The sequence below is a fragment of the Gymnodraco acuticeps genome, unplaced genomic scaffold, assembly GCF_902827175.1.
Source record: "Gymnodraco acuticeps unplaced genomic scaffold, fGymAcu1.1, whole genome shotgun sequence".
Lineage (NCBI taxonomy): Eukaryota > Metazoa > Chordata > Actinopteri > Perciformes > Bathydraconidae > Gymnodraco > Gymnodraco acuticeps.
The window spans coordinates 136,299-154,113 of record NW_022990076.1 but is presented as its reverse complement, the minus strand read 5'-3'; the positions used below and the strand labels follow the sequence as shown (position 1 = coordinate 154,113).

Genomic DNA, 17,815 nt, shown 5'->3' with positions numbered 1-17,815 from the left:
TGTTCAATACAAACAGTTTGATCTGATATGATACGTAACTTTAGAGGATTTCACCTTTCAACCTGTGCCTGTTTTATCTTCTCGATGCGTCCGTTAGACAAAGGCCTTTTCATCAGGATGACTTAAGTTTGCCCTTAAGGAAACAAACATGAACTTAATCACTGAACATACTGATATACACCTGAACATCAGCAGGAGATGACTCTTTAAAGTAGAGACACTACATACTGATATACACCTGAACATCAGCAGGAGAGGACTCTTTAAAGTAGAGACACTACATACTGATATACACCTGAACATCAGCAGGAGAGGACTCTTTAAAGTAGAGACACTACATCCTGATATACACTTGACCATCAGCAGGAGAGGACTCTTTAAAGTAGAGACAATACATACTGATATACACCTGAACATCAGCAGGAGAGGACTCTTTAAAGTAGAGACACTACATACTGATATACACCTGAACATCAGCAGGAGAGGACTCTTTAAAGTAGAGACACTACATACTGATATACACCTGAACATCAGCAGGAGAGGACTCTTTAAAGTAGAGACACTACATACTGATATACACCTGAACATCAGCAGGAGAGGACTCTTTAAAGTAGAGACACTACATACTGATATACATCTGAACATCAGCTAGAGAGGACTCTTTAAAGTAGATACACTACATACTGATATACACCTGAACATCAGCTAGAGAGGACTCTTTAAAGTAGATACACTACATACTGATATACACCTGAACATCAGCAGGAGAGGACTCTTTAAAGTAGAGACACTACATACTGATATACACCTGAACATCAGCAGGAGAGGACTCTTTAAAGTAGAGACACTACATACTGATATACACCTGAACATCAGCAGGAGAGGACTCTTTAAAGTAGAGACACTACATCCTGATATACACTTGACCATCAGCAGGAGAGGACTCTTTAAAGTAGAGACAATACATACTGATATACACCTGAACATCAGCAGGAGAGGACTCTTTAAAGTAGAGACACTACATACTGATATACACCTGAACATCAGCAGGAGAGGACTCTTTAAAGTAGAGACACTACATACTGATATACACCTGAACATCAGCAGGAGAGGACTCTTTAAAGTAGAGACACTACATACTGATATACACCTGAACATCAGCAGGAGAGGACTCTTTAAAGTAGAGACACTACATACTGATATACATCTGAACATCAGCTAGAGAGGACTCTTTAAAGTAGATACACTACATACTGATATACACCTGAACATCAGCTAGAGAGGACTCTTTAAAGTAGATACACTACATACTGATATACACCTGAACATCAGCAGGAGAGGACTCTTTAAAGTAGAGACACTACATACTGATATACACCTGAACATCAGCAGGAGAGGACTCTTTAAAGTAGAGACACTACATACTGATATACACCTGAACATCAGCAGGAGAGGACTCTTTAAAGTAGAGACACTAACATACTGATATACACCTGAACATCAGCAGGAGAGGACTCTTTAAAGTAGAGGACACTACATACTGATATACACCTGAACATCAGCAGGAGAGGACTCTTTAAAGTAGAGACACTACATACTGATATACACCTGAACATCAGCAGGAGAGGACTCTTTAAAGTAGAGACACTACATACTGATATACACCTGAACATCAGCAGGAGAGAACTCTTTAAAGTAGAGACACTACATACTGATATACACCTGAACATCAGCAGGAGAGACTCTTTAAAGTAGAGACACTACATACTGATATACACCTGAACATCAGCAGGAGAGGACTCTTTAAAGTAGAGACTATACATACTGATATACACCTGAACATCAGCAGGAAAGGACTCTTTAAAGTAGAGACACTACATACTGATATACACCTGAACATCAGCAGGAGAGGACTCTTTAAAGTAGAGACACTACATACTGATATACACCTGAACATCAGCAGGAGAGGACTCTTTAAAGTAGAGACACTACATACTGATATACACCTGAACATCAGCAGGAGAGGACTCTTTAAAGTAGATACACTACATACTGATATACGCCTGAACATCAGCAGGAGAGGACTCTTTAAAGTAGAGACACTACATACTGATATACACCTGAATATCAGCAGGAGAGGACTCTTTAAAGTAGAGACACAAACCTGAACATCAGCAGGAGAGGACTTTTTAAAGTAGAGACACTACATACTGATATATACCTGAACATCAGCAGGAGAGGACTCTTTAAAGTAGAGACACTACATACTGATATACACCTGAACATGAGCAGGAGAGGACTCTTTAAAGTAGAGACACTACATACTGATATACATAAACTCTGGCAATATGCAGCGAAGGATAGATAAATACTTTCTAGGGGTCTTTTAAGAATGTGTTTTTGGATATCAAACTAAAGTGTACTTTCTCTGTAGTTGTAAACTTTGCTAAACTTAGTAATTCTGTCTTAGAAAGTTTTAAAAAACTGAAAATTCTCACAGGATAACAGATATGTAACAAAAGAGGCTTGGCAATGACTAGCGTGGGAACGAGCGCTCATACCATCTCGTTCCTGCTGAAAGAAATATCTTAAGATAACAGTTTTTATCAGCCTTCTTTAAAGATTACAACAGTTTACCCTCAAAGACATGAACTGCACTTGGTTCAGAAACTACCTCACTTTAATAACAGATGTTTTATTGAGTAAAATTGGCGGCCAACATCACTCCTGGCGCCACTAAAGGACAGCAATGTTCTTTAAGGAAAGGATGCAAGTTTAGCCACATGGTAAATCACTCTGAATGATATACAACTGTCAGGTTCGTCTAGCTTGTGTTGTTTATCTCACAGTCTTCTGCTTGTTTTCCAGTGAACCCATGCTGTTATCTCCCCTGTCAGCACTGGGGTGTCTGTGTGCGGTTTGGCGATGAGTACGAGTGTGACTGCACCCTCACCGGATACTACGGAGTAAACTGCACCGTCCGTAAGTCCCGCAATATCATCTGTTACAAGAAGTATTTCATGCTCGCTAATGAAGCTATCTCATAGAGGAGATACATGTCTATTAATGTCAGAAAACAGTGGAAAGTCCAAGGTGATGCCCTCCTATTGTCTTCGTCCCCCCCCCCCCCCCCCCCTTACTTTGGTGACCGGTCCTGTTTTAACTGCTATTACATTAACACAAAAAACATTAATCATCACCACATTTCATTTAACACCATTTCAAACTGTACATATTGTATCAGACTACTGGTACACATGAACAACTGCAGTGAATATACAAAGAACAGACACTGAACATGTATTGCGTGTGCCAGGTGGTGATCCAATGTGGGGGGAGGGGGCAAAGTTGGTGTGTGTGTGTGTGTGTGTGGTGTGTTGTGTGTGTGTGTGTGTGTGTGTGTGTGATGTGTGTGTGTGTGTGTGTGTGTGTGTGTGTGTGTGTGTGTGTGTGTGTGTGTGTGTGTGTGTGTGTGTGTGTGTGTGTGTGTGTGTGTGTGTGTGTGTGTGTTGTGTGTGTGTGTGTGTGTGTGTGTGTGTGTGTGTGTGTGGGTGTGTGTGTGTGTGTGTGTGTGGTGTTGTGTGTGTGTGTGTGTGTGTGTGTGTGTTGTGTGTGTGTGTGTGTGTGTGTGGTGTGTGTGTGTGTGTGTGTGTGTGTGTGTGTGTGTGTGTGTGTGTGTGTGTGTGGTGTGTGTGTGTGTGTGTGTGTGCTGGTTACTAATTCCTTTTCTTTATGGTCATTTATGGCGGGAACACCATGGTTTTACAAAGTTGACTAAATTATCCAAAATTCAATGAAAGTGGTGATCAGTAATTGTATATGTTCAAAAGTCTACTGTGAAGGATATCATGAAGCCTTAATGTAATTGAATGTAAAACTAAAAAGTTATGATTGATGAAAGTAGTAAATCGGTCAGATTTGACCCGAAGACAACAGGAGGGTTAATGTGATACAAAACAGAGAGAACATTAGGAAATGTCATTCTTTCAGAAGCTCATCACCACATTTTCTACCCTTTTTTGCATGAAAAGAATATTCTAATGAATTAAATATGATTAAATATATTATATGTGACTGCACCCTCACCGGATACTACGGAGCAAACCTGCACCGTCCCTAAGTCCCGAGATAAGTTTTAATATCCTGCCGAACGATTGCACTATTTGCAGAATTTGAAATATTCAGCGGTTTCTTTGCACACAAGAGGAAAGGATAAAAAGGGCTTTCTCGTTGATGTTGTTGTTAAATCAGGAGATAGTGCAACATCGCTCCTGGCTCACAGGGTTAGGACTTCTTGTCTAGACCTAAATATTTGGGGTAGAAATGGAGGAATTGCCGGAAAGAGTGCAGCTGGATCAGAGAGGATCTGTTTCACTGAAGCTCCGTGCAGTTCTGCTTCTCTTCACCGAGGAGAAACTCCCACAGTGTGGCCCTTCATCACATCGGATGACTCTGCGTGACAGTTATGCAGTTACATCACGCTCTCTTGGCATAACAACTGATGAAACATTGCTTTGAGAGAGAGAGAGACAAAGGGAGAAGGAGTGGGAGGAGAAGGCAAGCAAACAGGGAAAGAGGGAATGGGTTCGAGTGATAACATTTACTTAAAATAATGGTTTTGTTTCTTACAGCTCTTTATACAATAACAGAGGCAACTTTGTGGAGAAGAGATCCTTAATCCAAGAGCATTCAGCAGATAGAGATCTCCCAAAACGTAGGAGTGATTTCTGACAAGACTCATTATATACCACATGTACATGTTTTGTACTTTAAAGGTTCCATGTCATGCTTTTCTGGTTATCACCCGTCCCCTTGTTGTTATGAAGATTGTTTTGCATGTAAACGGTCTGCAAAGTCTCAAACCCTCAAAGTGCACCCTGTAGCGAGTAAAACTCTAACACAGAGAAGACCTGTCTGTGCTGCCCCAGAACGCCTCGTTGGACATTTCTCTTTTTCCATTGTTTACTTCCTGGGTATAGTGACGTATTTTGGGTATAGTGACGTAACGTAACGCAGATTGGTCCATTTGGAGCCGTTGTTACGTTACGTCCCCGGAGCTGCTACGTTTGGACCAATCCGCGGACTTCCTCACACACACACACTCGGCGGGACGTTGCGAGGCTCGCTGCTTCGAGGAGCGGACAGTGTGAGCTGGCTCAGTGGTGTGGGGTCGGCGAGACACCGTGGAACTCAGCCTGAGCACACACACAGACTCCCAGCCAGGCTGCGGGTGTGTGTGTGTGTGTGTGTTTCGGGCTGGGTTTCGCTGTGTCTCGCTGTTTCGCAGACGGCCACTGGGCTCACAGGCAGGGGGGGGGGCAGGAGCTCCAACAAGCCGTTTAGGACAGAGAGTGAATACACACACTATACAGAGAAGCTGTATGAGAAACCAATGTGAGTTTGGAACAATGCACAGTATACATTTATTCTAGTAGACCTCAACAATGGAATTATGATCAGTAGAAATGGCCGTGACATGGGACCTTTAAAGTAGCAGCAGACTGAAGGAAATAAAGACATTCCTGCAACAACAACAAATAATGAAATGTTCACAAGAATGCAGGAAACAAAAGGTTTAACATTAAAAACATCCTGGAGGAAAACCTCTCCCCTTCATTTTATATGTATTATTCCCAATGTTGAAACCAAACCTACGCCCCGGCATGAAGGAGCTGAAAGACACATCTGTCAATAAGAAACATAACCCTTACCCCTCCTGTTGTCTTCTGGTCAAATCTGACCGATTTACTACTTTCATCAATCATAACTTTTTAGTTTTACATTCGATTGCATTAAGGCTTCATGATATCCTTTACAGTAGACTTTGAACATATGAAATTGCTGATCACCACTTTCATTGGATTCTGGATGATTTAGTCAACTTTGTAACACCATGGTGTTCCCGGTCAAACATGACCGCCATAAAGAAAAGGAATTAGTAACCATCCGGATCAGATAAAACACACACACACACAAACACACACAAACACACGCACACACAGAACAATTTGACACATTTCCCGCTCTTATGTTCCCCTCCCCCACATGGATCACACCTGGCACACCAATACATGTTCAGTGTTTATTCTTTGTATATTGTAGGAGCAAACACAATAGTGGTGGCTCAAAGCCCACCTGTGCTCCGCGCCGTCCTTTAGATGAGCCTGGTCAGATTGATAAAAGAGGGAGTTCAACACACCGGCATAAAGTTATAACAATAATCTGATTTTAATGGTAAAAAACACCAATACAAGTTTACAGAGTACTCCGGACTCCCAGTTCTACTGCTGTGCGATACAGGTATCGGGACCAGCCAGTCAGAAACAGGGGGCATTTTGCATGACTACACAACAGTATATATGGATATATTTTGAGGTGGAGAGCCACTTCTTATCTTCCACCGGACCCAACTCCTTAGATTTCCCAGGGAAGGTTTCACACAAACTATTCTTTTAAAACAATCAAACATTGTACACAGATATATTGGTATTGAACATTGTACACAGATATATTGGTGCTTGGGATTATTCGCCCCAGAAAGAACCTTGGAAAAAGTGTGTGTGTGTTAGTGAGGGAAAGTCTATGTGTGTGTGTGTGCATGCTGATAAGCAGAGGCGTATGTGTGTGTGTTGCTGATATCTGGGTTATGGAGTTTATGTGTGTGTGCTGCATGAAGACAGGAGGTGTATGTGTGTGTGTCAGGGTCTCTGGGTCATGGAGTGTAAGTAAGAAGGTTTATATATATATATATAGGATTACTTTAAACAGTCCCAAATAATACATGTTCACTTCAATACAGTTCAAGATAATACCTGTTTACTTTAATACAGTTTAGAACAATATCTGGGTGCTTTAATATGTACTGCAGTTCTTCATGTACACCAGTAGTCCGATACAATATTTACAGTTTGAAATGGTGTTAAATGAAATGTGGTGATGATTAATGGTTTTTGTGTTAATGTAATAGCAGTTAGAACAGGAAAACAAAGTAAGGGGGGGAACGAAGACAATAGGAGGGTTAAGTAAATGCCTTTTTGATTAAACCAATACATTAAGATAAATAAAGACCAAATCTGAAATGATTATGGTTTTATTACAAGATTTCAGGGCCCCAAGAAAAAACGTATAATACCACGTTGAGTGAGCCTAATAAAAGTTGACATTGTGCTTTTCTTTATGCAGTGTAGCTTTAAAATAATAATGCTCCAAATGTATTGATTACCCTAACAGTTTTATAGGAAAGCTGAAAACTGTCATATTGTTTGTTCCCTTTCACTTATAGGTCATATTTTACACATCTAGTGTACAATAAGTGCCCGATAAATACTGTTAGTACTTGTTTGTTTTCTTTTACATTATGATGTTTTAATGCCTAAGTAAAGCACTTTGAATTGCCTTTGTGTCTTAAAATGTGCTGTACAAATAAACTAACCTTAACCTTAAGACCTGTAAAGTTTAAGTAGCCCAGACGTGTTATCCCTCAGTCAGCATGGAGCCTCTTCCTGATGATCACACTGAATTCTTGAAGGCCGCGCTTTGACTGTAACGTAACGCTTCGGTTATTCCCGAGTGAATTCCCAGCAGCTCTGACTTCCAGTAAGTGATCCAGATAGGTTTTTCACGGGCCCTCCCTTTTTTTCCAGCTGAGTTCTGGTCCAGAGTGCATCAGCTCCTCAACCCAGTCCAGATGTTCTGCATTACATCCTCCACACACTTCCAGTGGCTGTGGGACGTCATCAACTCCACCTTCCTGAGGGACGTCCTGATGAGGGTCGTCCTCACAGGTATCAGCTGTTCATTCATATTACATCTATTCAGAGATGACAAAAGTACACACATCCTTTCCTCAAGTAGAAGTACAGATACTCGTGTTTAAAAATACTCTGGTGAAAGTAGAAGTACTGACTAAACTTCTTTACTCAAGTCAAAGTAAGAGGCTTTGAAATGTACTTCAGTAAAAAGTACCCATAACTAGCAGCTGTTTTAAAGAGTACCTGACCTCAACATGTGAGAAGTAGAAAGTACAGGTATTTGAGTTCAACATGTAAGAAGTAGAAAGTACAGGTATTTGTGTTCAACATGTAAGAAGTAGAAAGTACAGGTATTTGTGTTCAAATGTAAGAAGTAGAAAGTACAGGTATTTGTGTTCAAAATGTAAGAAGTCAAAGTAAAAAGTCCTCAGAAAAATAAGCAGTGGAGTAAAGTACTGATACCAGAAAAATGTACTTAAGTACAGTAACGAAGTATTTGTACTCCACTACTTCCCACCTCTGCATCTATTAACTCATATATATGTTGTTATTAACAGTGAGGGCCAACCTCATCCCCAGCCCCCCCACCTACAACTCTAAATATGGATACCTGAGCTGGGAGTCCTACTACAATCTGAGCTACTACACCCGGATACTTCCTCCAGTGCCGGAGGACTGCCCCACTCCTCTGGGGGTCAAAGGTCAGACACTCATTCATGTTTTATCCAAGCAACTATTAGGGGTTTAAGAAATGGCAAAAAATGTTTTGTGTGTGTGTGTGTATGTATATCTGGGTGTATATGTATGTGTACGTACATGTTTGTATATATGTATGTATGTATGTATGTACCAGCGACGTGCAGTCAGGGGAGGCAGAGCCTCACCTGTCATACTCATAGACTGGTCATACTACAATGTAACAGAAAAACAACTAAAGAAAAAAACTAAATAATAATAAAATGTCTCCACTGATCTGTGTTGTAAATGTGATTTATGTATGATTCCAATCGCTTTTTATAGTCAAAATCAGCAAATTTGCCGAGCTCCGCTACAACTACGGGTAGCGATGAGAAGTGAGGCAGGGACGAGCTCTGCCTCTCGTAAGCCCACAGTAACTTGCTCGAGCGCGGGCACTAATTTAGCGCGGGCACTTATTTTGTGAGCGGGCTCCAGCCTGTTACTGTGGGGTGAGGTGAGGCACAGATGAGCTCTGCCTCACCTCAGAATGCGTCACCCCACAGAAACTGTCTGGAAAGCGGGCCCTAAGCGCATGCCTGCACCATCTCACTGTATGTCACCAATGTAATGTTTGTAGATCCCTTTATTACATTTATCCTCGCCATCCATAGTCTCTAAATAACTTATTTCACGTATATATGATATTTAGGCCCGCTGGTCTCATCGTACAACGGCAATGAAAAAAGCACCAGGGGAGGCAGCCATAACCTCTGCCGCACTGAAGGGGGCGCAAGTGAGCCCACAGGTTCTTGTTGCTACTGTTATTCTACGCAGAGACGGTAGACGCAAACAACAAACTAGACTTTTGAAAACTACAGGAAGATAAGGAGGACTTTTACAAAAAAGTAATAGAGATTGTTGTCCCAGAAGGATAGCATGGACTTCATCTTCAAGTCAAGGGTAAGACCACAATTGTAATGAAAATGGGATCTTACTAAGAAAGAACAATCCAGTATTTAGATTGTGGGTATCCTTTTGTTGAACGGTCTGTTTAAAATGAATCGAAACATCAGACCAAAAAAGCTTTTGAAAATAACAGAATATTTCGATTAAGGTCAGAATATAATATTTGTAAATCTGACTCTGAAAGAGTCAGTGCCTCACCAGCCATGAACCTCACCGCACGTCACTGGTATGTATGTATATGTAGGTATTATGGGTATGTGGGTATGTATGCATATCTGGGTGTATATGTATGTATTGTATATATGTATAGGTGTGTGTGTGTGTATATATAAGTAGATACACGTGTACATGTGTAGATATTTGTCATTTCAAACAACCCCTACGTTTTTATTTTATTTTACCAATTTCAGTCGGTATTTAATTTGTCATTTTCGGGTCTTTAGAAATATATGATTTTCAAAACTGTACATTTAATAAAATGTGACCCCAAATAAATAAAGAATGAAAAAAAGAAACGGCAAAAAAAACCCACATTTTGAAATAATATGTAGATTTTTTCCAACAATCATTTTATTAATCTTTTTTTTAATCAGAAATATGCAAATATTAATTCATTTTCTCATGAGTTGATATAAAGGATAATGGTGGATGTTGCACAGATACACAGGTATACTGCACGTACTTTAAAGGGAGACTGAAGTACATGTATATATAAGTATAAAACCATATAGTGTAAAATAATACTAGGATACTGAAGTGCAGTACTTGAGATAAAGACTACTGCTAATCTGTGACGTCATAAATGATATCTAATGCAGAACATGTGTTTATATATCCATGTTTTTATATATTATTACAGTATTAGTTTCTGCTGTGCAGTGTTTAAGTCATTCTGTTTCATGTCCTTTAATCTCATATGTATATATTTGTAATACTTACTTGCACCATCTGCTCTTGAACGACTTTAATGCAGTCTTTTTTTTGTATATTGCATGTTGCATTTGTCGTGGATCCGATGTAACACTCACGACATTAAAGAATAAAACAAAAGAATCAATTAAACGCAGACACAGAGATGGTTGAAGTTAAATATTATATCGCTTTACAGCACTATAAGAGACACATTACCTTGCACCAAAGGAGTCGATGCCCTACATACTAAGTACATCTCACAGCTTATATACTCCTCAAAACTCCCGCTGACCCGACATGGTATTGTATTGCATTTTCTGACCCCCCAGACTTTAAATAATCTTAGGTTCAATGACCTTTCTCTGCCAATACCTTATGTAGAGAACTGTTGGTCACAGAAATAGATATGCCTCCTTTTAGAAACTAATTTATTCTCACTAGTGTGGCTTGAAACACATGTTTGTATAAAACGGCTTCTCCACATTGTTGGAGGATCCTAGGACCTTCCTCCCTGTTGATGTGGTACAGCTGTTTCCTCAGTGTGGATCCAGCTTGTAAAGCGTTCTGCATTCCTGACCTTGACGTTCAGAAGTGCAACGCCGTGTGTTAACTCTATCAGCCGTGTTTTCCAACGACGTGCTGCTCCAGTATTTTGACTAGAGGCTGTGCTCCGTGTCCCTTACTCAAGTAGAAGTACAGATACTCGTGTTTTAAAAATACTCTGGTGAAAGTAGAAGTACTGACTAAACTTCTTTCCTCAAGTCAAAGTAAAGAGGCTTTGAAATGTACTTGAGTAAAAAGTACCCATAACTAGCAGCTGTTTTAAAGAGTACCTGACCTCCCTTTATATTAATAGAACAATAATGTCATTGTTAGCTAATGAATGTTTCCATGCTGAACAACGGCAACATGACAACGTTTCCATTGGTCCCTCTTCTTTAGAGAAGACCAGGAAATGATGGATACACGGATCGTGTTCAAATCAATAGGCACGCAATGACTCTAAAGAATAATGATCACGCACCAAACACACATTCAGACTAAAGGAACCAGCTGTTTGGGAAATGAGAGAAGTAGAAAGTACAGGTATTTGAGTTCAACATGTAAGAAGTAGAAAGTACAGGTATTTGAGTTCAACATGTGAGAAGTAGAAAGTACAGGTATTTGTGTTCAACATGTAAGAAGTAGGAAAGTACAGGTATTTGTGTTCAACATGTGAGAAGTAGAAAGTACAGGTATTTGAGTTCAACATGTGAGAAGTAGAAAGTACAGGTATTTGTGTTATTCAACATGTAAGAAGTAGAAAGTACAGGTATTTGAGTTCAACATGTAAGAAGTAGAAAGTACAGGTATTTGAGTTCAACATGTAAGAAGTAGAAAGTACAGGTATTTGTGTTCAACATGTAAGAAGTAGAAAGTACAGGTATTTGGGTTTAACATGTAAGAAGTAGAAAGTACAGGTATTTGTGTTCAACATGTAAGAAGTAGAAAGTACAGGTATTTGTGTTCAACATGTGAGAAGTAGAAAGTACAGGTATTTGGGTTTAACATGTAAGAAGTAGAAAGTACAGGTATTTGTGTTCAACATGTAAGAAGTAGAAAGTACAGGTATTTGTGTTCAACATGAGAGAAGTAGAAAGTACAGGTATTTGAGTTCAACATGTAACAAGTAGAAAGTACAGGTATTTGTGTTCAACATGTGAGAAGTAGAAAGTTCAGGTATTTGAGTTCAACATGTAAGAAGTAGAAAGTACAGGTATTAGAGTTCAACATGTAAGAAGTAGAAAGTACAGGTATTTGAGTTCAACATGTGAGAAGTAGAAAGTACAGGTATTTGAGTTCAACATGTAAGAAGTAGAAAGTTCAGGTATTTGTGTTCAACATGTAAGAAGTAGAAAGTACAGGTATTTGAGTTCAACATGTAAGAAGTAGAAAGTACAGGTATTTGAGTTCAACATGTAAGAAGTAGAAAGTACAGGTATTTGAGTTCAACATGTGAGAAGTAGAAAGTACAGGTATTTGAGTTCAACATGTAAGAAGTAGAAAGTTCAGGTATTTGTGTTCAACATGTAAGAAGTAGAAAGTACAGGTATTTGAGTTCAACATGTAAGAAGTAGAAAGTACAGGTTATTTGAGTTCAACATGTAAGAAGTAGAAAGTACAGGTATTGAGTTCAACATGTAAGAAGTAGAAAGTACAGGTATTTGAGTTCAACATGTAAGAAGTAGAAAGTTCAGGTATTTGAGTTCAACAGTGTAAGAAGTAAGAAAAGTTCAGGTATTTGTGTTCAACATGTAAGAAGTAGAAAGTACAGGTATTTGAGTTCAACATGTAAGAAGTAGAAAGTACAGGTATTTGAGTTCAACATGTAAGAAGTAGAAAGTTCAGGTATTTGAGTTCAACATGTAAGAAGTAGAAAGTACAGGTATTTGAGTTCAACATGTAAGAAGTAGAAAGTACAGGTATTTGAGTTCAACATGTAAGAAGTAGAAAGTTCAGGTATTTGAGTTCAACATGTAAGAAGTAGAAAGTACAGGTATTTGAGTTCAACATGTAAGAAGTAGAAAGTTCAGGTATTTGAGTTCAACATGTGAGAAGTAGAAAGTACAGGTATTTGAGTTCAACATGTAAGAAGTAGAAAGTTCAGGTATTTGTGTTCAACATGTGAGAAGTAGAAAGTACAGGTATTTGGTTCAACATGTAAGAAGTAGAAAGTACAGGTATTTGAGTTCAACATGTAAGAAGTAGAAAGTTCAGGTATTTGTGTTCAACATGTGAGAAGTAGAAAGTACAGGTATTGAGTCAACACGTGAAGAAGTAGAAAGTTCAGGTATTTTAGTTCACATGTAAGAAGTAGAAAGTACAGGTATTTGAGTTCAACATGTAAGAAGTAGAAAGTACAGGTATTTGAGTTCAACATGTGAGAAGTAGAAAGTACAGGTTTTGAGTTCAAATGTAAAAGTAGAAAGTTCAGGTATTTGTGTTCAACATGTAGAAGTAGAAAGTACAGGTATTTGTGTTCAACATGTAGAAGTAAGAAAGTACAGGTATTGTGTTCAAACATGTAAGAAGTAGAAAGTACAGGTATTTGAGTTCAACATGTAAGAAAGTAGAAAGTTCAGGTATTTGAGTTCAACATGTAAGAAGTAGTAGAAAGTACAGGTATTTGCAGTTCAACATGTGAGAAGTAGAAAGTACAGGTATTTGAGTTCCACATGTAGAAGTAGAAAGTACAGGTATTTGAGTTTCAACATGTAAGAAGTAGAAAGTACAGGTATCTTGAGTTCACATGTAAGAAGTAGAGAAGTTCAGGTATTTGTGTTCAACATGTAAGACAGAAAGTTTTTACCGAAAAGTACAGGTATTTGAGTTCAACATGTAAGAAGTAGAAAGTACAGGTATTTTGAGTTCAACATGTGAGAAGTAGAAAGTACAGGTATTTGAGTTTTCAACATGTAAGAAGTAGAAATTACAGGTATTTGTGTTCAACATGTGAGAAGTAGAAAGTACAGGTATTTGAGTTCAACATGTGAGAAGTAGAAAGTACAGGGTATTGGGTTCAACATGTGAGAAGTAGAAAGTACAGGGTATTTGAGTTCAACATGTAAGAAGTAGGAAAGTAACAGGTATTTGAGTTCAACATGTGAGAAGTCGAAAGTACAGGTATTGGGTTCAACATGGGAGAAGTAGAAAGTACAGGTATATTGAGTTCACATGTGAGAAGTAGAAAGTACAGGTTATTTGAGTTCAACATGTGAGAAAGTAGAAAGTACAGGTATTTGAGTTCAACATGTGAGAAGTAGAAAGTACAGGTATTTGAGTTCAACATGTGAGAAGTAGAAAGTACAGGTATTTGAGTTCAACATGTGAGAAGTAGAAAGTACAGGTATTTGAGTTCATACATGTGAGAAGTAGAAAGTACAGGTATTTGAGTTCAACATGTGAGAAGTAGAAAGTACAGGTATTTGAGTTCAACATGTGAGAAGTAGAAAGTACAGGTATTTAGGTTCAACATGTGAGAAGTAGAAAGTACAGGTATTTGAGTTCAACATGTGAGAAGTAGAAAGTACAGGTATTTAGGTTCAACATGTGAGAAGTAGAAAGTACAGGTATTTGAGTTCAACATGTGAGAAGTAGAAAGTACAGGTATTTGAGTTCAACATGTAGAAGTAGAAAGTACAGGTAATTTGGGTTTTCAACATGTTGAGAAGTAGAAAGTACAGGTATTTGAGTTCAACATGTGAGAAGAGAAAGTACAGGTATTTGAGTTCAACATGTAAGAAGTAGAAAGTACAGGTATTTGAGTTCAACATGTGAGAAGTAGAAAGTACAGGTATTTGAGTTTCAAACATGTTGAGAAGTAGAAAGTACAGGTATTTGAGTTCAACATGTAGAAGTAGAAAGTACAGGTATTTGGGTTCAACATGTAAGAAGTAGAAAGTACAGGTATTGAGGGTTCAACATGTAGAAGTAGAAAGTAACAGGTATTTGAGTTCAAATGTAAGAAGTAGAAGTACAGGTATTTGAGTTCAACAGTGGAGAAGTAGAAAGTACAGGTATTTGAGTTCAATATGTAAGAAGTAGAAAGTACAGGTATTTGGGTTCAACATGTAAGAAGTAAAAAGTACAGGTATTGGTTTCAACATGTAAAGAAGTAAAAGTGACAGGTATTGAGTTCAACATGTGAGAAGTAGAAAGTACAGGTATTATGAGTTCAACATGGAAGAAGTAGAAAGTAACAGGTATTTGGAGTTCAACATTGTAAGAAGTTAGAAATTACAGGGTATTGGAGTTCAACATGGTAAGAAGTAGAAAGTACAGGTATTTGAGTTCACATGTGGAGAATGTAAGAAAGTACAGGTTATTTGAAGTTCAAACATGTAAGAAGGTAGAAAGTAACAGGTATGTGGGTTCAACATGGTAAGAAGTAGAAAGGTACAGTATTTTGAGTTCAACATGTAGAAGTAGAAAGTAAGGTATTTGAGTTCAACATGTAAGAAGGTAGAAAGTACAGGTATTTGTGTTCAACATGTTATGAAGTAGAAAGTACAGGTATTGTGGTTCAACATGGTAAGAAGTAGAAAGTACAGGTAATTTGAGTTCAACATGTAAGGAGTAGAAAGTAACAGGTATTTGAAGTTCAACATGTAAGAAGTAGAAAGTACAGGTATTTGAGTTCAACATGTAAGAAGTAGAAAGTACAGGTATTTGAGTTCAACATGTGAGAAGTAGAAAGTACAGGTATTTGAGTTCAACATGTAAGGAGTAGAAAGTACAGGTATTTGAGTTCAACATGTAAGAAGTAGAAAGTACAGGTATTTGAGTTCAACATGTAAGAAGTAGAAAGTACAGGTATTTGAGTTCAACATGTGAGAAGTAGAAAGTACAGGTATTTGAGTTCAACATGTAAGAAGTCAAATTAAAAAGTCGTCAGAAAATAAGTAGTGGAGTAAAGTACTGATACCAGAAACATGTATTTAAGTACAGTAACGAAGTATTTGACGCTGTGTGTTTTCTGTGTGTGTTTCTGGTGTGTGTGTGTGTGTGTGTGTGTGTGTGTGTTTCATTGTGTCTCTGTGTGTCTCTCCTCAGGTAAGGCAGTGCTTCCCGGACCCTGAGCTTCTGGTGGAGCGGCTCTTGAGGAGACGGACCTTCAGACCCGACCCTCAGGGATCCAACCTCCTGTTCGCCTTCTTCGCTCAGCACTTCACTCACCAGTTCTTCAAAACATACAACCGCATGGGGCTGGGCTTCACCAAGGCTCTGGCTCACGGGGTGGGTGCATTCACTGCTTTTGGGTTTTATTACCAAGTCGGTTTACACACAGGAGGAATTTGCTTTGGTGTATAATAATAATAATGCATTTTATTTATAGAGCGCTTTTCTAGAAACTCAAAGACACTTTAAAGAGTAAAAAGGATCATTAAAACATAATTAAAACAACGCACTTAAGATATATAAAACAGAACATTAATTACATATTAAAAGCAGTTCTGGAGAGGTGAGTTTTGATTTGTGATTTGAACATGGCGAGATCAGGGCAAAACATGTAAAATAGTACTATAATAAAAGCAATTTTAAAAGGCTATTGTAACAGATAAAAAATAAAGACAATATTTACACAAAATATAATTATGTGAGAAACTGAGAACAGCAAAATATAATACAATAATATATATATTAAATATAAAGAAATATGGCAAATAATTTAAAGGTCACCTATCATGCTATTTTTAGGCAATAGCACAGGTCTCAGATATATACAAATATATAAAAACATGTCTATGAAGTGTTTTGCTCCAAACACCAAACAGATCATTCTAGCCATGCCTCATACCCCTCTATTTCACTTCCTGTTTCTAAAGTGCTGATTTGGGTATAAAGCTTTAAAGAGGAGGGGTCTGAGCTCATGCGGGACCCGGCAGCTACTGTCTAAACTAAATGCTGCCGTGATGAAACGCCATATCATGGATTATCAAGGATTCTCTCTGAAACAGTTTGGAGCTCAAAGGCTTTCTCTCTTGCCGGTTATACCACAAGGTGAGTTCCTTTCTACTTCCTGCTTCTTCACACACATGCTCTCCAGTACAGGTTAGCTCTGAGTGTTAGCGATGCTAATGTAAACACCGACCATATTACGTCCAAAACAGTCGGGCATTGTTTCTGATAGCAACGTTTCTGATTGGGCCGTGGGTCCACATTTCAGATATTACGTCATATCGGACGCAAATCTGGATCAGCTCCGTTGTTTCCCCGTTTTTAGAGATTTGGGTACGGAGGAAAGAGAGAGGGTTTTGTTTCCTGACGCTGCGTGAGTTCCCCGACGCACCGGGGACACATGTTGATGGAGAGAAGACATCACAAAGTCCATTTTGCATGATAAGAGACCTTTAAATGTTTTCCCACGATAATGTGTTGTCGCTAAATGTAAACATACAGGGCAAATTGAAGTGATTGTCCATTCCCTCCCTCCCAGCCCTTATTCACTGTGGCTTTAAAAAGGTAAAGGAAAATGCATGTACACATATTTTAAGACAAACACAGAAATACAAATAAATAAGGTCAAGAACTGCACAGGTTTTTAACAGAGCACACAAAGACACAGCATCCAGTACAAATCAAAGCATAACGTACAGATAATAAAGTGTTTTTATCACAGGAAGCACTGGCAGTCTGTCAAAATAAGATAAGAGGGGATTTCCAGAGGAACATTTTCTTTTGACTGCAAATGATTTTCCTCGTGTTAAAGGAACATCATGGTGTCCTCCATTAGATAATAAAACACTTCTTTGAGTGTACCCTCACCTGAGGTTTTTAAAGGGTCAAAAGCAATACTTTTTTCCAGCCGAATGAAAGGCAGGAACGTGATGTTGCGTGACTTGCTAACACAAAAAGAAATGACCTTGAGTTTAGAGTGCATGGAGAATTTATATGGAGCGTGAATCCTCTTAGTCCTACTTTGTTTGGCCCTTCAAGGCTTCCATATTTGAGTCATAATACACTTTATT

General features: G+C 38.6%; 1 protein-coding gene across 1 annotated transcript in view; it reads left to right on the top strand.

Annotated features, from left to right (window-relative positions):
- The window catches only part of LOC117546073 (prostaglandin G/H synthase 1-like), a 45,113-nt gene that overhangs the window by 3,030 nt on the left and 24,268 nt on the right, over nucleotides 1-17,815 (top strand). The window contains 6 exon segments of the mRNA XM_034216160.1: nucleotides 2,869-2,982; nucleotides 7,644-7,673; nucleotides 7,676-7,707; nucleotides 7,709-7,784; nucleotides 8,309-8,469; nucleotides 15,909-16,082. Coding sequence (XP_034072051.1) covers nucleotides 2,869-2,982; nucleotides 7,644-7,673; nucleotides 7,676-7,707; nucleotides 7,709-7,784; nucleotides 8,309-8,469; nucleotides 15,909-16,082 — 587 coding nt within the window.